This window comes from Rhinoderma darwinii, chromosome 3 (genome assembly GCF_050947455.1).
Source record: "Rhinoderma darwinii isolate aRhiDar2 chromosome 3, aRhiDar2.hap1, whole genome shotgun sequence".
NCBI lineage: Eukaryota > Metazoa > Chordata > Amphibia > Anura > Rhinodermatidae > Rhinoderma > Rhinoderma darwinii.
Genome location: NC_134689.1, coordinates 145,877,532 through 145,901,940, shown reverse-complemented (window position 1 = coordinate 145,901,940; position 24,409 = coordinate 145,877,532). Strand labels below are relative to the sequence as shown.

The 24,409-nt window shown below is 45.5% G+C and overlaps 1 protein-coding gene across 1 annotated transcript; it reads right to left on the bottom strand.

Annotated features, from left to right (window-relative positions):
- Positions 1-1,554: 1,554 nt before the first annotated feature.
- Positions 1,555-4,299, bottom strand: BTG1 (BTG anti-proliferation factor 1). The gene is made up of 2 exons (XM_075856820.1): positions 3,846-4,299; positions 1,555-3,047 (listed from the first exon to the last, which is right to left on the bottom strand). The coding sequence occupies exons 1-2, from the start codon at positions 3,988-3,990 to the stop codon at positions 2,683-2,685; spliced, it is 510 nt and encodes a 169-aa protein (XP_075712935.1). The 5' UTR covers positions 3,991-4,299; the 3' UTR covers positions 1,555-2,682.
- Positions 4,300-24,409: the final 20,110 nt, after the last annotated feature.

Here is a 24,409-nt window from a genome sequence, read left to right as displayed (position 1 = left end):
CAGACACGAATCCAGAAACCACGTCTAAATGTCCTACAATCATACTATTCGCAGGTCATGAACCTACTAAATGTTAATGTATGTATAAATGTTATTTATGGTTTTATAGAAGGTTGTACCTGTTCTTTTACGTAAGATAAATCTAATTACTACTTATTAAACAGGAGAGACGACAAATGCAATGAAACTCAGCAATGGCATCCACAAGTGTGAATTACACGCTGCCTATATCATGAGATGATATCTGGTTGTGCCAGTACTGTGGCCACATGAGAAGCTCTTTTATGATGAGCTCTCAGTAACTAATGTAGGCAGGTGCTGTAAAAAAAAAATATGTCCCTTGTTGTTGTGAGCAAGGCTATGAATAAGACATTACTTGGTCGATGACATGATTTACATATGTAAATTGAGACCAGACTTATTAAAAATGATTCACTATCTCAGTTTTGCATATTTATTAAAAAAGCATTACATAACTGTAAAGACGTCCTTGAGTTGTTCTCTTCGGTCAAGCTGTTCTTACTTATATTTGCTCCTGGAAAAGCTGAATTGCAACTAATATGGCTGCCACAGAGGGCGCCACTGTACTTGTTCTGACTTCAGAATGGCAAATTTGTCTAGTTCTGGGTTAATACATACCCCACTCCCAAAACATACTGATCGGGTCAATTTCATGGAAGCCGTGTGCATGTGCGTCGAAGATTAGGAATAGACTTATGTAAATGGTGACAATCCCTGTACAGCGCTGTGGAATACATTGGCGCTATATTAGCAACTACTATCCACGTAGACTTGTTGACAACCTATAAAGCCGGCAGCCATATGGTCTGCTGTCTGGCTTCCCTAGAGACCTGCATGCTACAACTGCCCAGTTGGGCAATGGCAAATTGTCCACTCCTCTACCGGCAAACTAGGTAGACCTGTCATTCGGGGGCAGAATTAGCTTAGGACCTGTAATATAATGACTTGAGGTAAAATACACACGTACCTTTAAATTGGAGGCTGTAGGTATACAGTGCCTATTATCCAGACATGCATTTTCCATCAGGATGTGTCAAATATATTAATTTAAGGCCAAAAGCCTATCTTCGAGATGTATCCAACTGTGCAAATTGCCCTGCATTGCTTACGTGCAACCAAATTGTTGCTAAGTTAACCCTTTGTTATATGAATTTCCAGCATGGAATGCAATATGGTATTTTGCACAGTAGCCTAGAAAGAAAGTATCCAGGGGATTGGTGGGCCGAACTGTACTGATATCCTCACTTCATTATTTAATTCCTTAGAATAGTTGGGTTCTCTTGAGAGTACCATTTCCTGGCACTTTGTGCTTATTTCCAAATCATGAAAATATTTATATAAAACCATGTACATATGTTACTCTAGCCTATTCCAACGTATTATTCCAAAAGCGGTAGGTGCGTCCGAATTTATCTCCAAGTACGTATGCGATAGATCCGAGTTTATGCCGACGACCTCTATCTCTCTCCCCCTCCAGATTCTTGTATCCTGAAATAAACACTTTACAATCCTTCATAGAGGAAACAAAGACTGTTTAAAATGCCAAGATAAGAAACAATTTATTATAGAGAAGAAAAATCTCTCATTTAAAATAGAAATCTGTACATCTTTGTCACAATCAATATACATGAACTGTACAAATTTACAGCAGTTCATAAGTTATCAAATAAAAGACTAACAAAGTTCACAAAATAGATGGTGGTTTGTGGAAAAAGACTTTACCCAATTAAAGTACAAGAAATTACAAAGCAGAACTCCACTTTCTAAAAAATAAGAAGTTTACTCCGTCTTAGAAAACTACAAGCTAAGAAATGTACAGATAAGCTGGCCGGTGAGAACGCCACAGTTCAGACAGTGCCTTTAGGAAGGATCTATAAAGCCTGCGGTCAAGGCAGAAAATGATACGTTCAATACTTTCAAGTTCATGTCACGATATAAAGGATCCTCAAGTGTATGTATATATATATATATACATACACACACATGTAGGCAGACTAGGAGTATCCTCCCAGTTCTATAAACTGTACAACTATAGCTATTTTCAGTGCAAGATACGTCTGCCATGTACAACTCCAGTAAGTGTCATATTCTAAACTCCTCGCCTTGCATCCGAGCTGCCAGAGATCGTAACATTAAAAACATTAGTGCAAGTTATATTCTGCAGGCTGCAACTGCAGAGAGAAAAAGAAAAATCTTACAAATACGCTGAGCTTTGGGTTCACAGATGAAGGGTATGTATACACCTTGTGTGCCCTACACTTGTCACCTGACCCGGTCAAACGGTGTTCACTGACGTGATGTAAATCGGAGAGGTCGTCGATCTTTGAGATAAACCCTCCAGAGCACGCTTTATTTTCAAGTGCTTATGAAATAATAGGTGCATGGCACACAGTGTGGATCTACCCGACTAGAAGTGGAATCACTAGGCCCAACGTCCAGTGAGAAATAGTACTACCCTTAATATATACAGGCTATTAATTGACCAAAAAGGTACTGTCCAAACCATGGCACTTTCACCTCAGTAAGGTCTACTCCTATTTTGTGCCCGATCTTCACAGCTGTGACATTTGAAACTTCACAATCCATCCCCATAGGAGCCCTCCCAAATTATAGACAATATTATTCCATCTGTTACTAGATGATACAGCCCTAGACCATATCTTAACCAGATACAGTCATCATGTTGTAGGCTTTGGAGGGGCTTGTTCGCCCGATGAGGAGTTCATCTTTACAGCTGATTCTGCTCTCCACAAGGGATGAGCTGCTATTTTGGCTACTGCCACCTAATGGTACAGATTCATACAACACACATATAGAACCATCCTCCCCGATGCGATAAGATACTTCATAGGGATCAATCCACAAGGTGAGTTCGCTTGGCAGAAGTTTGAACATTTCTTGGCTGCACAGTCCGATACGATCTGCCGCTTGCCCAACCAATGGATCCATTTTGTGGTTAATCCGAATACAACGGTAGGCAGAGCCTTTGCAGGGCTTCTCTGGAAACCAGTGGTGTCTGTAATGCTCTGTAATAAAACAATTACTTTGTTACTTTGACACCAACATAGTCTGGGGGGAGGGGGAGGGGAAAGCTTTTATATTCATCAATACACAAAAAAACAACATGGACAGACATCTTTATTATGAGTTAGACAACTCGATATACCGATCACTAAAACAATAAACTCCGTCATCTTCAATACAACAAAAATGAAAAAACCCATCTGGTTCCCGACTACGTCAACTATATTTATCACGACGAATAATACTCTGAAGGATAAGACGCATTTGGAAAAACATAGCGAGCATTTTGTAGAATCCCCCCACCTTCCAGTATCTTAGAGCACCGCCATGGCGGCTTATACCACCACAGTGTTACGATAAATGACGTTGTCTGACACAAAGGAGATGGGAAGGAGATAACATCTGTGTTCTTGTAGCGCACAATACATAAAGCACGGCTCTCAGTGTGGGAAGTGGGTGCTACAAAAGGTCACAAAAACACTGAATGTTCTAGGTCTAATGAGAAAGGAGCTGGCGCTGAGCCAAGAACACTAAAGTCTCAGTCACCACATATAGCTGCATACAGGAGCCAAAGCAGAGCTCTAGGCAAGGAAGAGATCTGTCCCGACTTGTTTACAGCAACTCGTCAGCAGCTGCCACTACACCCTGTACTTCCCGACCGCTGGGGGCGCTATTACAGCACAGAGCAAACAAAGACTGGCCAAAACAATCGCACTGTATATCGTTTTACTAGGTAAATACAGCCATACCGTCGAATACTGATCCCAGCCCCACGCTACCACCGATCAGTCGCCTCTTACCTGCCAGCAGCTCCTGTAAGGACTGGTTGAAAGTCTGCAGCTCCCGATCGTTCATCAGCCCCTTGGTCCTCAGGAACTTGGAGATAAATCCCACCGCCGCGATGATCTCAGGCTTCATGTTGATCCGGTGGTAGTGAGTATGCATGGAGGCTGCGGGGACAATTCAAGAACTTTCACAGCGACTTTTATCCGCGTTTTCAGCGTTATTTAGCAATTAGTTTCCTTTTCAGTTTTGCGATTTTTTCTTAATTTTTTTTTTTTTTTTCTTTTAGTGCTTGATTTACGGGAGTTATCACAGACGTGAGTAAACGGGTTTCATGGCCGGAGAGACAGGAGCGTTTACAAGTGCTGCTGCTCTCTATAATACATCCCTGAACGAGGCGGAAAGCCCACCCTAGCTGTCACATTCATACACTCCCTTTTCCGCCACTTTCCGTAGCTAAAGTGAACTGAGACGCTTTACAGCGAGCCATTTTATAAGCAGAACGCAAGGATGTGACGTCAGAGAGGCGTGGCTCTGAGCAAGGCCCAATGGCAGTATCACACCATGCAGACGACGCTGTGTTGCGGGGAGGACTGGGCCGGGCTGACGTCATCCCTCTGCAAACAACTGAGAGCTCGGGGGAAAAGTCCCCTTGTAAACAAGCCAGAGAGGGGGAAGGGAGACGCGTAGAATAAATGCCCTGCCCGGATATTACTTCACATATGCTTGCGCTATTTATGCTCTTTTACAGATGTCTGTGTGGAATGTAGCGCCCCTATATACAGAGGCGCAGAGCTTTCTTATCGTTAAACGCTACGCAGTTATAAAGCCAATATCGCGATAAATTACGATACAGCTGGTGTGTGAGCCACGCCCCCACCGGAAAACGGTCCTAGACCACAACAAGTCAAAGTCACGGCTACACAACAAAGACAGCTGGGATTAGAGGGCAGGGGGTCGTCTGCAGACTGGGGGAGGGCGCTACTCTCCTCCTCCTACGGCCATCTTCTAATTCAACGTTCTTTGAAGCCTGGACTGACTCTCCATTGTTTGCAGTTTGTCAGCACTGAGCTACCGATAGAGTGTAGGAAGTGATATCATGGGCAGGACTGGTATCTATGTGATTCACAGACCTGTGTGCACTAATAAGAGCGCCTTCAATACGTGCTGCCATACCATATGCCTGCTATACGTGTGGTACATGCCCCCTACCATATGCCTGCTATACGTGTGGTACATGCCCCCTACCATATGCCTGCTATACGTGTGGTACATGCCCCCTACCATATGCCTGCTATACGTGTGGTACATGCCCCCTACCATATGCCTGCTATACGTGTGGTACATGCCCCCTACCATATGCCTGCTATACGTGTGGTACATGCCCCCTACCATATGCCTGCTATACGTGTGGTACATGCCCCCTACCATATGCCTGCTATACGTGTGGTACATGCCCCCTACCATATGCCTGCTATACGTGTGGTACATGCCCCCTACCATATGCCTGCTATACGTGCGGTACATGCCCCCTTCCATATGCCTGCTATACGTGTGGTAAATGCCCCCTACCATATGCCTGCTATACGTGTGGTACATGCCCCCTACCATATGCCTGCTATACGTGTGGTACATGCCCCCTACCATATGCCTGCTATACGTGTGGTACATGCCCCCTACCATATGCCTGCTATACGTGTGGTACATGCCCCCTACCATATGCCTGCTATACGTGTGGTACATGCCCCCTACCATATGCCTGCTATACGTGTGGTACATGCCCCCTACCATATGCCTGCTATACGTGTGGTACATGCCCCCTACCATATGCCTGCTATACGTGTGGTACATGCCCCCTACCATATGCCTGCTATACGTGTGGTACATGCCCCCTACCATATGCCTGCTATACGTGTGGTACATGCCCCCTACCATATGCCTGCTATACGTGTGGTACATGCCCCCTACCATATGCCTGCTATACGTGCGGTACATGCCCCCTTCCATATGCCTGCTATACGTGTGGTAAATGCCCCCTACCATATGCCTGCTATACGTGTGGTACATGCCCCCTACCATATGCCTGCTATACGTGTGGTACATGCCCCCTACCATATGCCTGCTATACGTGTGGTACATGCCCCCTACCATATGCCTGCTATACGTGTGGTACATGCCCCCTACCATATGCCTGCTATACGTGTGGTACATGCCCCCTACCATATGCCTGCTATACGTGTGGTACATGCCCCCTACCATATGCCTGCTATACGTGTGGTACATGCCCCCTACCATATGCCTGCTATACGTGTGGTACATGCCCCCTACCATATGCCTGCTATACGTGTGGTACATGCCCCCTACCATATGCCTGCTATACGTGTGGTACATGCCCCCTACCATATGCCTGCTATACGTGTGGTACATGCCCCCTACCATATGCCTGCTATACGTGTGGTACATGCCCCCTACCATATGCCTGCTATACGTGTGGTACATGCCCCCTACCATATGCCTGCTATACGTGTGGTACATGCCCCCTACCATATGCCTGCTATACGTGCGGTACATGCCCCCTTCCATATGCCTGCTATACGTGTGGTAAATGCCCCCTACCATATGCCTGCTATACGTGTGGTACATGCCCCCTACCATATGCCTGCTATACGTGTGGTACATGCCCCCTACCATATGCCTGCTATTCGTGTGGTACATGCCCCCTACCATATGCATGCTATACGTGTGGTACATGCCCCCTACCATATGCCTGCTATACGTGTGGTACATGCCCCCTACCATATGCCTGCTATACGTGCGGTACATGCCCCCTTCCATATGCCTGCTATACGTGTGGTAAATGCCCCCTACCATATGCCTGCTATACGTGTGGTACATGCCCCCTACCATATGCCTGCTATACGTGTGGTACATGCCCCCTACCATATGCCTGCTATACGTGTGGTACATGCCCCCTACCATATGCCTGCTATACGTGTGGTACATGCCCCCTACCATATGCCTGCTATACGTGTGGTACATGCCCCCTACCATATGCCTGCTATACGTGTGGTACATGCCCCCTACCATATGCCTGCTATACGTGCGGTACATGCCCCCTTCCATATGCCTGCTATACGTGTGGTAAATGCCCCCTACCATATGCCTGCTATACGTGTGGTACATGCCCCCTACCATATGCCTGCTATACGTGTGGTACATGCCCCCTACCATATGCCTGCTATACGTTTGGTACATGTCCCCTACCATATGCCTGCTATACGTGTGGTAAATGCCCCCTACCATATGCCTGCTATACATGTGGTACATGCCCCCTACCATATGCCTGCTATACGTGTGGTACATGCCCCCTACCATATGCCTGCTATACGTGTGGTACATGCCCCCTACCATATGCCTGCTATACGTGCGGTACATGCCCCCTACCATATGCCTGCTATACGTGTGGTACATGCCCCCTACCATATGCCTGCTATACGTGTGGTACATGCCCCCTACCATATGCCTGCTATACGTGTGGTACATGCCCCCTGGCTGATCATTGTGCTGGTATACTTCACACATTGTATGATACACTATATGGACAAAAGTATTGGGGCTCCTACATAGTACACCTACAGGAGCTTTTTAGGACACCCCATTCCAATTCCATAGGCATTAAAGGGGAACTAAACATTTTAAAAACTTTTGAGGTCAGAAGTTTTGAGCGGAGGGGGTCCGAGCGAGTGGTGTACGAGCTCAATAAAAAGTATGATCCCGCGCATCGCTCCAAGGAAAACCAATCAGAAACAAAGCAGCACAGCGCTCACCCAAGAGCTTCTGCAGCTTCATTTTATCGATCGCTGGGGGTCTCGGTGCTCAAACCCCCCCCCCCCCCTGTTGTAGCTGAAATGGCTTTAACCCTTCTGGGAAATTGTGTCTGTGGGGATTTTTGCCCATTCACCCAGAAGAGCATTTGTGAGGTCAGACGCTGATGTTGGGTTAGAGGGCCTGGCTCGTAATCTCTATTCTAGTTCATCCTAAAGGTGTTCGATGGGGTTGAGATCTGGACTCTGTGTGAGGCAGTCAAGGTTCTTACACATCAAACTCACCCAACCATGCCTTTATGGACCTTGTACACCGGGGCCCAGTCATGCTGGAACAGAATAGGGCCTTCCCCCAAACTGTTCCCACAAAGTTAGAAGAATACAATTGTCCAAAATGTCTTGGTATGCTGAAGCATTAAGATTTACCTCCACTGGAACTAAGGGGCCTCGGCCAACTCCTGAAAAACAACCCCCATAGCATTATCTCTCCTCCACCAGACTTTACAGTTGGCACAATGCAGTCAGGCAGGCAATGTTCTGCTGGCACTCGCCAAACCCAGACTCGTCCATCAGACTGCCTGATAGAGAAGGGCGATTCATCACTCCACAGAACACGTTTCCACTGCTCCAGAGTCCAGTGTCTGCGTGCTTTACACCACTCCATCTGACGCTTGGCATTGTGCTTGGTGATGTAAGACTTGCATGCGGCTGCTCAGCCATGGAAACCCATGTCATGAAGCTCCCGGCGCACCGTTTTTGTGCTGATATTTTTGACAGAGGAGGTTTTGAAAGCAGTTATTGCGTCAGCAGAGCGTATGTGACTTTTATGTACTATATGTCTCAGCACTTGGCGATCCTGATCTGTAACATTACTTGATCTGTCACTTTGTGGCTGAGTTGCTGTGGTCCCTAAACGCTTCCACTTTGCAATAATATCACTCCCAGTTGATGCAAATTCAGCTCTGTTCACGTCGGCATTAAAGACTTAGTTGCAGATTCTGTCATATTTGACCGGAAAAATACCACTGTAAAGCCAGTTGGACCCTATTATAAGTCAATTGGGTTTGTTGGATGCCTGTGGTATCAGTGATACGACGGGTCCAGCACTGCGTCATGGTTTCTGCTATAAACAAAAACCAGGATGCAGATGTGAACAGGGCCTCATATCATTGATGTGCTTTGCTGCACATCTAGTAACGGAGTAAGATTTCATTCGGACGGCCATAATGTGACTGAATTTTAGCAACCGTATTACAACTGCATGACCCGACCCATGTGGTTCAAAAGAACTGAACTTAGATTACTGCCGGTCTTATGGCCGTAATGTGGATGTATTATGGGCTTCTGAATGAGGCCAAAATACTGTCCTCAGGAACAACTAAGAAAGATTTGAGTGAGTCCCAGTTTGAACAGGTTATTTTAGCAATGTCCCCAATGTGAAGCGTTCGGCTCTGTTTAGTATGGAGTCGTAATAGTGCTACTATAGAGCTGCACGAGGCATCCACTGTGCCTCAGATTTCATGGAAAGGTTTTTTCTGTTAGATTCTGTATAAATACGATAGTAAAAATTGTGGCATTTTCCATCAGGTACCTTAATGTACAGAGATATTCTGCCCTAAAAGCATTGCTTCTACGGAAGAATACTTCGGTCAATATGGCACCCAGCGGAGCATGTACTGCTCCCTACTAAGGAGCCCTAACAGATATACACATAACAAAAATCATCTCTTTCAGTCGGATCGTTAACGTTTATTGTTACATGTATGGCCGCCTTAACTGGTTGCTGACACAGGACAAGAATACTCATCCTAAGTGGTGGGTGCTTGCCGCATTAGGACGAGCATTCTCGTCCTGTGTGCAACACAGTGTGCCGGTCTGATCAGGAGCGGGGCAACGGCTGTAATACACACTAGCCCGACTCTAAGGCTGGGTTCACACAACCTATTTTCAGGCGTATTATGCCTCGTTTTACGCCTGAAAATAGGGCTACAATACGTCGGCAAACATCTGCCCATTCATTTGAATGGGTTTGCCGACGTATTGTGCAGACGACCTGTAATTTACGCGTCGTCGTTTGACGACGCGTAAATGGACTGCCTCGGCAAAGAAGTGCAGGACACTTCTTTGCCACGTAATTTGAGCTGTTCTTCTTTGAACTCAATGAAGCACAGCTCAAGATTTACGGGCGTCTCAGACGGCTCGCAAAATACGAGGAGGAGCATTTACGTGTGAAACGAGGCAGCTGTTAACAGTCTGTCTTTTCACACGTAAATGCCTCTCATCGTGTGAACATACCCTAACAACGGAGAGAAGAGAAACCTATTCTCTCCGCTGTTAACCTTACGATCAAAGCTAAACGCGGCATTTAATGTGAAAATGACAAGGGAGGACCCCCCCTTTGATCACGTCACAGGAAATGACACGATTGAGGCCCATACCTTGTATGGCCAGACAACTCAGGGTCGATTGAAGGACCCCAGGGCGGTCTGACCATATCTCCTGTTGTTAGGGCATATTGAGGTATGCCCCAACAACTGCCTGTGTACAATTAGTACACAGGCTAATGTACTGGCATATAGCTATATGCCAGTACATTAAAGTTAAAAAATCAAAATGAGAAATTTCCCTATGGGATAAAAAAAGTAATGTTAAATAAAAACAAAAAACAGTAAAAAAAAATTAATAAACCTTACAAAATATAAGTCCTAAAACATAAAATAATATACACATATTGGTATCATCACGTCCGTAACAACCTGTACAACAAATGTATGACATTATTTATGACGATCGATGTATGGTGTAAAAAAAAATTAAACCGGCGGCGGAACTTATAAATAAAAATGTATATAAATGAAACGATAATGTAAATGTACCAAAAAATGTTACCTACATAAAGAACAACTGGCCCCACAAAAAACAAAGTCTCACAGCTACATCGTACAAAAAATAAAAAAGCTATGAGTGCCGGGATGCAAAGAGGGACATATAAAAAAATAGTTCTGTCCTCGAAGCCAAAGTTGTCTGTGTCCTTAAAGAGAACCTTTTACCTTCCCATACGTGTATTGCTGAGCACAGCATGTAATAGGCATGGCTGCACAAACCCTGGGGCACATTAAACATTTTTCCTATCCTCCTCCGTTATTTAGATATCGGTGCCGTTATATTTAATACCCAATATTTAAATAACCCCCTGAACTGTCAAGGGGGCGTGTACCATCGCTGTGACACTGTCCAATCAGCTATTGACAGTGTCACAGCAAGAGCTGGAGAGGAGAGCGAGTGCACGCGCAGCTCAGAGCTTTGCGAGGATGCATGTGTACGCTCTTATTCTTCAGCTCTCGGCAAACAAGCTGAACAAGACTGTTTGATCTCTATCGAGAGATCAGTCTTGTCCTTGTCTGCCGAGAGCTGAAGAGTGAGTAAGAGCGTGCTCGTAAGCACGTATGCCCACATAGCTCTGATGCCGCCTCCGAAGAGACTCCAGCCACCATGGAACAGAAGAAGAAGAATTCACATTCTTCTCCTCTTCTGTTCCGTGGTGGCGGCAAAGCTGCGCGTGCGTGCGCACACACGCTTTCGCTCTCCTCTCCCCAGCTCTTGACACTGTCCGTAGCTGATTGGACAGTGTCACAGCGATGTTACATGCCCCCATGCCAATTACATTGACAGTTCAGGGGGTTATTTAAATATAACGGCACCGATATCTAAATAATGGAGAAAGATAGGAAATTTTTTTTATAGTGAGACAGGGTTTGTACTGCCCTGCCTATTATATGCTGCACTCAGCTGCACATGTATGGGCAGGTGAAAGGTTCTCTTTAAGGGGTTAAAGAGGGTTCTCCTCAAATGTGTATTATGATTTTTTTCATAAGCCCCACTGCTTTTTTCACTGGAAAATACCCTACCCACATTTTTAATGTGGTTTTCCAGGAATAAAAAAAGGGTTGTCTTTGCTATTAAGTGTATAAGCCAGATACTGTCTGAGTAAGTATAACAGAGCCGTAGGCACACTCTATGTCGTATAGTGTGTGTTACTGTAAGGCACTGCATTTAAGGGAGAATGCCCCCATGATATCAGTACCATTATGCAGTTTTCCATAGAAGCCGCCCTAGGACATTTTCAGATGGCAGAAAAACAGGTTATGGCTTTCAAGATGCATTCTGTGCGGCTGATTACTTTCTACTTCTTTTCAGAAACATTTCAACTAGTGACAGGTGAAACCTTTCATAGTTCAGTAGCATGTACTACATCCATCATAAATTGTGCAATGTTGGGGAATCCGGCACTTGCTACACTACAATCAAAGGTAGGGATCGCTGCTGTGGGTAATGAGCGGGGGACGAGGGAAGTTCCCTGCTGTGGCAGAGTAGGAGAGAGCACTTCTGTGACTAGTCAGGAGGAGGAACACTGTTTAAAGGGAATGTGTTGCCAGCAAAACATGTTTTTTTTTTTTTAATTAAACATTTAGTGTGTAGGTGATTAAACATTGTTCAATTTTTTTTTATTTTTTTCACGAGTCAGGAAATATTATAAATTAGATTCTAATTTATAATATTTCCCATTGCTGGTCACTAGATGGAGCTATTCCCAAAATTGCAGCATTGCATGTGGTAAAGCAACCACATTGCTTTTTGCTGCAAAATTGGGAAAAAAGCACTCGCTCTAGTGAGCTCTGAGAATCCCCCCCTCCTTTATCCTGGCTAGTGCCGGGAGAAACGAGGGGTTTGAACGGTCTAACCTCCTACACTGTGTGTCGCCATTTTTTGAGCTAACACACAGTGTAGTAGGTTTACATACAGTAGTAAACACACACAAACACGAACATACATAGAAATCTCTTACCTGCTCCTGCCGCCGCGGCTCCCTCCGGCCCGTCCGCTCCGTCTGCTGCCGCTGGTCCAAGTGCACAAGTCCGGAAGCCGCGACCGGAAGTAGTAATCTTACTGTCCGGCCGCGACTTCCGGTCCACAGGAAAATGGCGCCGGACGGCGCGCATTTCAAATTGGACTGTGTGGGAGCGGCGCAGTTCCCACACAGACGGCGTACACAGAAGTGGATGGGACGGGACCCGTTCGCAGTCCCTATGGGACTGTGGCTGCCGTATTCCATGTCTGTATGTGTCGTTAATCGACACATACAGAAATGGACAAAAAAATGGCAGCCCCCATAGGGAAGAAAAAGTGTAAAAATAAGAAAAAGTAACACACAAACACACAAATTAATCCAAACGTTTTTAATAAAGCACTAACATCTTTAACATATTAAAAAAAAAATTGTGATGACACTGTTCCTTTAAGGCTTTGTTCACATCTGCGTTAGGGCTCCGTTCAGGCGTTCCATCTGAGCTTTCCGTCAGAATGGAACCCTGACTGAAACAACCAGTGATTTCAATGGTAACGGATCTGGTGCAAATGGTTTCCGTTTGTCTCCATTGTGCAAGGTTTCCGTCGTTTTGACAGAATCAATAGTATAGTCGACTGCGCTATTGCTTCCATCAAAACGACGGAACGCTTGCACAACGGAGACAAACGGAAACCATTAGCACCGGATCCGTCACCATTGAAATCAATGGTGATGCAAACGGAAACATATGGTTTCCGTTTGTTTCGGTCAGGGTTCCGTTCTGACGAAAAGCTCGGACGAAACGCCTGAAGGGAGCCCTGACGCAGATGTGAATGAAGCCTAAAGAGGATCTGTCAGTAGTTTATTAATTCCCTATCTCCTAACTAATCTAATAGGTGCTGTGATGCTGATAACTACAGTGTGATTTGTTTTTAAAAAACGTCTATTATTTGCATTTTTCTCAATATGCTAATTTGGCTATATTTGCCAAATGGGAGGTTACTATTAATTTTCACTCTGGGCAGTGTAATGTTTTCTGTATGACGCTATCCTATTGTCATAAAGCTTCTCCCCCTTCCCTGTCCAGCAACACCGCGTGATCTTATAGTACAAAAGCTTCCATTCCCGATTGTGTTATCAACTAGTGATATCTCCAGTTGTTTCACATCTAGCACTGACACCAGAACCACTGTTTTAGGTAGTCTACAGCCTGAGATCTGGTGCATCAGAAATGCTGTAGGTACAGGTACATCAAATATTAGTGCAACATTCAAGTTAAATTCAATCAATAAGACACTTTTAGGTTATGATTAACATGTGGCATCCAAATGCAGCATAAGAATATACAACAGTCCTCTTTAGCAAGATAACAGGAACAAAGGAATAGGGGTGATGCCTCTATTGTTCAAGTCTTTGGCATATGAATTCAGGCAAATCTTTTTGATGCAAGGCTCTTCATAGCCCAACAGGGTTAAAGTTCACAAATGGCTAATACAGCCTAACACTGAAAATGTCAATCAGCATACCCAGCGGGTGTCTGTCCTCTGGTGGATCTCTCAGATCTTCTCAATCTGGAGTCTCCAATGACGGGAACTGGAGCAATGTTCCTCTGGGCTGGCTGGAAACTCTGATACAAAGGTTATTTGAGCTTCATCTTGAGCTGGAGCAGCAGTTGGGACCATGACTGACAGCCAGGGTCCAAGAAGAAAATCAAAAGGGGAAAGGTTAAAGAACATCTCCTCAGCAGATGTTGACATGTCAACTTCTTTAGGGGTTCTTTCAATCCTCTGTTTCCTCAGAATACCCTACTTTTAGGCCCCATGCACACGAACGTAAAAATGCCCGTAATTACGGGCCCATAGACTTCTATTGGCCACGGGTACCTCCCCGTATGCTTACGGGAAGGTGCCCGTGCCGTTGAAAAATATAGAACATGTCCTATTTCAGTCCGTAATAACGGCACGGGCAGACCCATATAAGTCTATGGGGCTCCCGTAATTATCGGTGACTACCTGTGTGCACCCGTAATTACGGGAGAGTTGCTAGGCGACGTCAGGGGATAGTCACTGTCCAGGGTGCTGAAAGAGTTAAACGATCGGCAGTAACTCTTTCAGCACCCTGAACAGTGACTACCGATCACAATATAGATCAACATGTAAAAAAAATAGAAGTTCATGCTTACCCAGAACTCCCTGCTTCTTCCTCCAGTCCGGCCTCCCGGGATGACGTTTCAGCCCATGTGACTGCTGCAGCCAATCACAGGCTGCAGCGGTCACATGGACTGCCGCGTCATCCAGGGAGGTCGGGCTGGATGTCGAAAGAGGGACGCTTCACCAAGACAACGGCCGGGTAAGTATGAATTTATTTTACTTTTACTACGGAAAGGGCTGCCCCTTCTCTCTATCCGGCACTGATAGAGAGAAGGGGCTGCCGATTAGTGCAGTGCAATTTTGCAGCGAAAACGTGCCCATAAATATGGGTGGAATACTGGTGACACCAAACCCGTATTTACTGGCATGGGACCGTAAATACTGGTGCAATACAGATCGAATACGTGTGACCAAGGACCTGTATTTACGCCAGTATTTACGGGAGGAAAAAAATACGTTTGTGTGCATGAGGCCTTAGACAGTGTTTAAAACGATTTCTGTGAACCACTTGAGTAACACGGCCTTCACAAATGACCTCATAGTTGTGAGGAACAATCTTGATAGTGTAGGGATCTCTTTCCCATTTGCTGTCAAGTTTACTGGTACAGTGATTATTTTTTAACCAGACACGATCACCAGTTTTGAAAGGTTTTGCACGAGCATTTCGGTTGTGATCGGCTTTTTGCTTTCTGCGAGCACTTTCCATCCACTTGTCCACAATTCCATTGGCTTCAGCCAGGCGATGCTGACCCACAATTTCTGTGGTAATGGATTGATGGTATCTGGAAATTCCACATCCATGGCCATGTCTGAAGGTAACTTGCCTTCACGACCAAACAGAAGGTAATAAGGAGTATACCATGTAGAGCAGTGAGTTGTGTTGTTATACATATACACCATTTCTGGCAGTAGAGTTGGCCAGTTTGCTCTCTTCTGGGGTGGAAAAGTTGTCAGCATATCAATGAGAGTTTGATTTATCTTTTCACAGAGTCCGTTGCCTTGTGGATGATAAGCGGTGGTTCTCAGCTTCTTGCAACCGTAGAGAGAATACAACTCATGGAATAGTTGAGATTCAAATGCAGATCCGCGATCAGTCAGGATCTTGTCAGGACAGCCATAAGGGAGTACAAAGGTCTTCCAGAAGACAGCAGCAGTAGTTTTGACCATCAAGTCTCTTACTGGCACAGCTGCCACGAACTTTGTGTAGTGATCAATAATAGTCATTGCGTAACTGTATCCTGAATGGCTTGGTTCTAGCTTGACATGGTCGATGGCCACTAATTTCAAAGGCCTATGACTGATATGATGCAGCGGAGCCTTTTGGTCTTGATGCTCTCCTTTATTCTCGATGGGGACAGAGAACACACACACACACACGGGTATGTATATGGCAAAAAAATTTATAGACACAGAAAATATAATAAAGCGTATAAATGTATTGACAAAGATTAGTCCACAAAAACATGATAAAAACACTTAAAAAAAAAGCAGATGGCTGCTATGACTGGTTCAACTGGGGGATGCCTGCCCTAATAAGCGGCCCAATACAAACTCCCCCAGAAAAGAGCCTACCTCGATACCCCTCACGTAATGATGACAAATGTATGGACACAGGTAAAGACAATATTGCATCAGACCATGTGAATAAATAAGTCCTAAAGCATCATGAGGAGTCCATACAGAGGGGTAATGAAGGTATAGAGCGCTCCACGCGTATTGCCACAATGTGGCTTCCTCAGGGGTACTGCTATAGTGAGGTGAGGAGTATTATATAGGGTGGTATTATGATTTTAATAATAAAAAGCTTTGTGCAAGAAAGGGCGCGCACACTTACCTCTTCCTTCTCGCTGTCATTGACGGAACACAATTGGATGAACGGGCCACCGTCAGAGCGCCATGCGCATGCGCCGGATACCGGCGCTATATTGTATGACGCAGGATTCCGCACATGCCCAGAGCAGATCAAAGTCTCCACATCGCCCGTACGCGATGAGCCAGGGCCGCGAGACCACGGCCCCCCACGCATGCTCAAAGCGACGGACGGGGGTAGGGCCAAACACCGCAGCAACCGTACTCAGTGCGCATGCGCCAACACCAAGCGTGGCTCCCCACGCATGCGCAATAAGACGAGCATAGGGCGATGGAGGTACGGAGATGGAAAGATTAATTGGCCCTAAAGAAGATGAATGTGTGTGATGGTGTGTATGATAACAGTATGTATACCACTGATGATAGGTAATAATGATACATTTTGCATAAAAAGTGTATATACCAGTATTATTGATAAAGAAGATGGAGATGAATATCAATAGCTGTCAGTGTTGTGTTTAAATATTCTGATTAAATATCCTTTATTCTAATTAAATATCCTTTATTCTGAGCACAGACAGGGCATTCCCTGCACCATTTTTCAATGTAATTTCTCACGCCAACCCAATAGAACCGTCGGCGTATTGTAGCCTCTGTTTTTTGTACTCCAAAATGCCCTGAGTTATCGTGGTAAGCTTCTAAGATGGTTCTGGCATCCTGCCTGGGTACGACAATCTGATGCAGGCGCTCGCTTGTCACAGGATCCAGCGCATTTCTCTGCAATAGTCCTCTTTCTATGAAGAGACATTTCTGTTATCGCCCGAGGTGCTTCATCTCTAGGTCGGCTCGACCTCGACATATTCTTTCTGGTGTCTTCTGTAGAAGGGCAGTAAGCAACTCTTGAATACCTTGGCTCTCACGTTGAAGCCTGACCCACTGTCTAAGATCTCGAGAATAATCGTCGTAGGTGGTCTTCTCTCCTTCCTCTGACAACTGTATTTTGCCAGTCAAAGCTGGTATAGAAGGCAGGCATCTCTAGTTCCTCCCATTCATCATCACTTGGTTGGATCTTCACCCAACGGCAGTCTGGATAGGGCATCAGCATTCACATTCGATTTCCCAGAGCGATACTTGATTACAAACTGATAGTTTGCCAATCTGGAGGCCCACCTTTGTTCAAGGGCTCTGAGTCATGCTGTATCCAAATGGGCCAATGGATTGTTGTCTGTAAATACAATCAAGGGTGTCGCAGCCAAGTAGTCTTTGAACTTCTCTGCTCCTGCCCAAACAAGGGCGAGGAATTCTAGTTTGAACAAACTGTAATTTTCGTCATTTTGTTCTGTACTTCGAAGAGTTCTGCTAGCATAAGCGATGACTCTTACTCATTTGTCTTGGGCTTGCGACAGCACAGCTCCTAATCCCTTCTAACTGGCATCAGTATAGAACCTAAAGGGTTCAGGGTGTGTTGACTAAAAGCTTGTTGATGTTCTCGGGCAACAGCTATAACTCCCTCAATCTGTTCTTCTGGAGTATTATCATTCCCTACATGAATCTCAGTCCACCAGGAACCTACAGTCTCTAGTTTTGCCCGACTCTGTGTAACTTGCTGGAAAACTGTAGTCTCGGCGCTACAGACATCTTGAAAGAAGACCTGTGAAAGGGTAGCAACTGAACTGAACTAAGATTCAGAAGACGTATGGGTACTCTTCCATTTGCAACAGTCACTGGGCTTCTGGCTGCTAACACTGTTGGATGTCCTTCCAGAGGGAGGGCCTCCACTAGTGCCAGGTAATCTTTACCTTGCAGTCCTGGACGAGCCCGGCACCACACCATAGTTTCGGTCTCAGGTTCCAAGGTTATTGGTTGGTTTTCGATGATATGGGCATGGCGAATCTCGCCCTCGAAATTAGCGAATCTCTGTTGGACGGTTAGAAGGCGGATATCATGCTGAATCGTGTGTTGATTGTTGACAGGAGCCATTGGAGAAGCTTGGTGTAGGGTATCTAGCACTTCTGCGTAGTAATTTCTTATAGCATTCATGCCCAGTACCACTGGGGGAAAACCATCATCCCGAATGTTCACTACAATCACACCTTGTCGTTGCAATTCAGTTTCCCCCACCTTGATTGTAGGTTCCCAGTAACCTTCATGGGGTATTGATTGTCCATTACTGGCCACGACATTAAACCAGGTGTCTGGAGGTTGTACCAGCTGAATGAGATCCCAGTGCTTCTCATACCAATGTCTCTGGAGAGTAGTTAATTGAGAGCCAGTGTCCAATAAGGCTGAAAGTGGCACTCCATTAAGTTGAATTGTGACAACTGGGCACTTTCCGATGTATCTGGGAATCCATCCTGGTGATGTGGGAGTAGGACCTAGTTTTCTTCCTCCCGAGGGGTGGTCCTTGGCCTCAGGGGTATGTTGTTTAACGGACGGCAGTCTCTTTCGACATGGCCATATTTTTGGCATTTCCGACAGAAAGGCCTACTAGCAGTATGGGGCTTGTTTGGAGAACGTTTACCCGGAGTCTGATAGTTTCTTCCACTAGGCCTATCCCTGAACCTATTGTCTGGGTACCTGCAGGTTTCTTCCTGTTGGCGCTACTCCATATCTTCCAATTTCTGGCACATATTGCCGAGACTCTTGGTTAAGAGGGCGACTTAGTCCCGTAATTCAGCGACGGGATCTTGAGGTTGCTTTTGTGCACACTGCGGTAGTGCAGCTTGGTTTCCAATGACAGCAGGATCTTCTAAGTGGAAATCCCCATAAGGCTTTGTGGAATGGGGGAGAACTTCTCTTTGTGTATTCGCCACTTCAGTGCCTAGGATTCAAATTGCAGTTTCTTTAAAATCCAGGAAGGGACAGCTAGGATTTTGGGAGACCAACATTCTGAGTTGGATTCTAAGTGCATCGGTTCCAGCTCCTTCCACAAACTGCTCCCTTAAAGCTTTGTCAGCCATTACAGAGTCTAGGCGTTCTACTTGCAATGGGCCTCCTGTAAGGATAAGGCAACGTCTCTTAATAACTCACCGGTCTGCTGTTGTTTTCCAAAGAATCTCATCTTGAGTTCTGCTACAGTCCTTACTTCAAATGTGGAACGCAGCCGGTCTAGGATTTGCTCTGCTGTTTTCTTTTCTGTGCGGGGCCAGGATTTCACTTCTGTAAGCGCTGCGCCCTCTAATTGTCCTATTAATATCTCAACCTTTTGATCTGCTGAGACAGGATACAAGCGAGACATGGAGACCATCTTTTCTCTGAATTCTCTTAAAGTGTGTACTTCACCTTTATAGCGGGGGAGCCAGGGTGCTCCAAAATAATAAGACATGGCAAGCGGCATCACCGGCGTAGTTGAGGTTGATTGGCTGCGGCTTGGGGAGCCGTTATCTCCATCGTCAGACATGACTATTCCCTGTTCTGTAGTTGCCCTTAGCAACAGGATACTGATTGGCAGGTTTATGCACAATCTCCCTAGGATTCACGGATATCTGGCCTTCCAGGTTTCTCTTCTGGCTTTTTTAACTCGGTCAACGGCCACCTTTTACTTCAAATCTCAGTGCTGCTTGTGTCTTGGCTCATTTGAGCACTCAACAGCTTTGTTGGTCTTCACCGCTGCTTTTTCTGGTTCCGTTGGGCACTTTGTACCACTCACAAGATTGCAGCGCCCAGTGACTTCCGGTTTACCTATCAAAGTAAAGGTATGGCTTCCGGCCTTTCTCCAAGATGGCGCCCAGACTTCTTCCGGTGTACACCCTCTGGCTGTACAGGAAACTCTTAGAGCAGAACTCTGGTTCCAGGCTGTACTTTTTAGATCCGGCTAAATTGCACTTGATCTAGCTGGTTTAGCTCCAGCTGCTTTCTGTTGATGCCGGCTAATGTTACTGTCCACTCAGAGCTGGTTGCTAGGCAGTGGTGTTCTACCTTTCCCACCTTTGCGCTTGGTCTGTTCAATTGCGCCTCTCTGGTGCAGTAAACTCACTGCAGTTAACCTATTCAGGGCTGGTCAACTTTTAGATTTGTGACGTACTTCTAGTTCCTATGGACGTCTAGCAACGGCGGTTTTAACCCGCCTTGTTTTTCCCGTTTAGTTGACGTTTGGCATCTCTAGTAGTTAATCCCTGCAGGGCTGATGTAAAGCGCAGCAGTGGCGCAGCAAACAATTTGAAACACAAAGTCTCTCACAGCACGTTTTGTCTCACAGATCACACTGCAGTGTATCAATAATATATGGTAGACTCAGTATATTTCACAATCTTTTCAAAATGGCTGATTAACCTCTAATGTGCTGGAATAAAGCAAAGCATCTTGCAAAATGGCTAATTAACCACTTATGTGCTGAATTTTCACTAAAGTCTCTGAAATCACACTGCTGCTGTTTAAACACTGGGTTTTCCAAGATGGCTGATTAACCCCTGTTTTGCTGGGTGCAGTTCTCTGTGCAGCGATTTTTTTAACAGCAATAAAGTCTCTAAGCCCTTATGCACACGACAGGGTTTGACGGCTGTTCAAAAAACGGCCGTAGGAACAATAGACACCTAATGGGGCTATTCACACGACCGATTTTTTTGACGGCCCGGGAAACCCAGCCGTCAAAAAATGGGACATGCCCTATTTTTGGCCATTCTCCCGGCCGCCTGGCTCCCATAGAGGTCTATGGGGCCGGGTAATACACGGCCATCACTTGAATGTGCTCCAAGTGACGTCCTTGTCTTCCGTCGCTCGCGCGCTCTTCTTCTCCTCCCCACAGTGCGAAGTACATGTGAGGAGGAGGAGGGTATGTTTTTTGCTCCCTTTAGGAACTTCGCCAACGCTGTGGTTGGGGATTGGGGATTCCGCTCCAGTAGAAGTCCCTGACTTCACTGTGTCCATATATGGACACAGTGAAGTCAGGGACTTCTGAAGCGGAATCCCCGGCGATGTGGCTGGGGATTCTGCTCCAAGAGAAGTCCCTGGCTTCCCTGTCCATATATGGACACAGTGACATCAGCGACTTCTGAAGCGGAATCCCTGGCGATGTGGCCGGGGTCTCCTCTCCAGGAGAAGTCCCTGACTTCACTGTCCATATATGGAACGGTGGCTCTATTTACAGACAGGTAGGGGGGTGGTGCCATCTATGGGGGGGGGGGTGTGCCACTACCTACAGGGGGCTGTGTGCCACTACCTACAGGGGACTGTGTGGCACAACTTACGGGGGGCTGTGTGGCATTACCTACAGGGTGCTGTGTGGCATTACCTACAGGGGGCTGTGTGGCACTACCTACAGGGGGCTGTGTGACACTACCTACATTGGGACTGTGGCAGTATCTACAGAGGGCAGTGTGTGGCATTATCTACAGAGGGAAGTGTATGGCAAAAATGTACAAATGAAATTCATCCGATTTTAAAACGGACAGGGAACAAAACGGATGCAAAATGGGTTAAAATCGGTCGTTAAAAACGGCAACACGGCATGGAACGGAGTCGAAATGGATGCAAACTTTTTTATCGGCCGACACCCGGACCCTGTTGTGTGAATAAGGCCTTAACAATCCTGTTCGTGACGCCAAAATGTAGCGTTCGAGTTGGTGACCCGAGGAGCAATGGGAAAGGGGAAAGGCGTAGGCCCACAATTTGGCAGCCGGCTCGGCTCTCAGTGTCGATCACGATGGCCAACAGGCCTTCCCTTTCTCTCAGGGCCTGCTCACAGCTAGTGATGAGAGGGTTTGCACTAGGTAAATAAGGATGGTAGTCTCTAAATATCCCCCGGGACACTCCCTGTGTCTGCTCCTGTCCTAATGGTGTTTTGGGGTGTCCTTGATGTTGAAGGTGCGAAATAAGACAGGAGGCTGGAGTGGCAGTTTAACTGAATCAGCTTGCAGCAGACTTTACTTGGTTGTGCAATATTAGTAACAGGTCCACACAAAATGGAGGTACACAGTACTCTGATAATGTCAATCTGTAACACAAAGTAGTACAAGTATAGCACTTTCTTCCCTTCAGTAGTTTACTCCTAGGCAACCCGTGGTTGAACCTGGTACATAAGTTTTGTAGGGCTTCCTAACCCAGAACAGTACCTCTTAAAGAGACTCTGTCACCACATTATAAGTGGCCTATCTTGTACATAGTGTGATCGGCGCTGTAATGTAGATTACAGCAGTGTTTTTTATTTAGAAAAACGATCATTTTTGACGGAGTTATGACCTATATTAGCTTTATGCTAATGAGTTTCTTAATGACAAACTGGGTGTGTTTTACTATATGGCCAAGTGGGAGTTGTGGAGAGAAGTATATGACGCTGACCAATCAGTGACCAATCAGCGTCATACACTTCTCCCCATTCATTTACACTGCAGATAGTGATACACAGTGAAGGAAATATGTATTTGATCCCTTGCTGATTTTGTAAGTTTGCCCACTGTCAAAGACATGAACAGTCTAGAATTTTTAGGCTAGGTTAATTTTACCAGTGAGAGATAGATTATATATATATATATATATATATATATAAAAAAAAAAGAAAATCACATTGTCAAAATTATATATATTTATTTGCATTGTGCACAGAGAAATAAGTATTTGATCCCCTACCAACCATTAAGAGTTCAGCCTCCTCCAGACCAGTTACACGCTCCAAATCAACTTGGTGCCTGCATTAAAGACAGCTGTCTTACATGGTCACCTGTATAAAAGACTCCTGTCCACAGACTCAATTAATCAGTCTGACTCTAACCTCTACAACATGGGCAAGACCAAAGAGCTTTCTAAGGATGTCAGGGACAAGATCATAGACCTGCACAAGGCTGGAATGGGCTACAAAACCATAAGTAAGACGCTTGGTGAGAAGGAGACAACTGTTGGTGCAATAGTAAGAAAATGGAAGACATACAAAATGACTGTCAATCGACATCGATCTGGGGCTCCATGCAAAATCTCACCTCGTGGGGTATCCTTGATCCTGAGGAAGATGAGAGCTCAGCCGAAAACTACACGGGGGGAACTTGTTAATGATCTCAAGGCAGCTGGGACCACAGTCACCAAGAAAACCATTGGTAACACATTATGGCATAATGGATTAAAATCCTGCAGTGCCCGCAAGGTCCCCCTGCTCAAGAAGGCACATGTACAGGCCCGTCTGAAGTTTGCAAATGAACATCTGGATGATTCTGAGAGTGATTGGGAGAAGGTGCTGTGGTCAGATGAGACTAAAATTGAGCTCTTTTGCATTGACTCAACTCGCCGTGTTTGGAGGAAGAGAAATGCTGCCTATGACCCAAAGAACACCGTCCCCACTGTCAAGCATGGAGGTGGAAACATTATGTTTTGGGGGTGTTTCTCTGCTAAGGGCACAGGACTACTTCACCGCATCAATGGGAGAATGGATGGAGCCATGTACCGTCAAATCCTGAGTGACAACCTCCTTCCCTCCACCAGGACATTAAAAATGGCTCGTGGCTGGGTCTTCCAGCACGACAATGACCTGAAACATAACAGTCAAGGCAACAAAAGAGTGGCTCAAAAAGAAGCACATTAAGGTCATGGAGTGGCCTAGCCAGTCTCCAGACCTTAATCCCATCGAAAACTTATGGAGGGAGCTGACGATCCGAGTTGCCAAGCGACAGCCTCGAAATCTTAATGATTTACAGATGATCTGCAAAGAGGAGTGGGCCAAAATTCCATCTAACATGTGTGCAAACCTCATCATCAACTACAAAAACGTCTGACTGCTGTGCTTGCCAACAAGGGTTTTGCCACCAAGTATTAAGTCTTGTTTGCCAAAGGGATAAAATACTTATTTCTCTGTGCACAATGCAAATAAATATATATAATTTTGACAATGTGATTTTCAGTTTTTTTTAAATATAATCTATCGCTCACTGGTAAAATTAACCTAGCCTAAAAATTCTAGACTGTTCATGTCTTTGACTGTGGGCAAACTTACAAAATCAGCAAGGGATCAAATACTTATTTCCTTCACT

Coding starts and splice junctions, on each gene's coding strand:
- BTG1 (XM_075856820.1), bottom strand. CDS start 3,990: ATGCATACTCACTACCACCGGATCAACATGAAGCCTGAGATCATCGCG. Junction 3,048..3,845: donor CTTACAGGAGCTGCTGGCAG/GTAAGAGGCGAC, acceptor GTTTTATTACAG/AGCATTACAGACACCACTGG.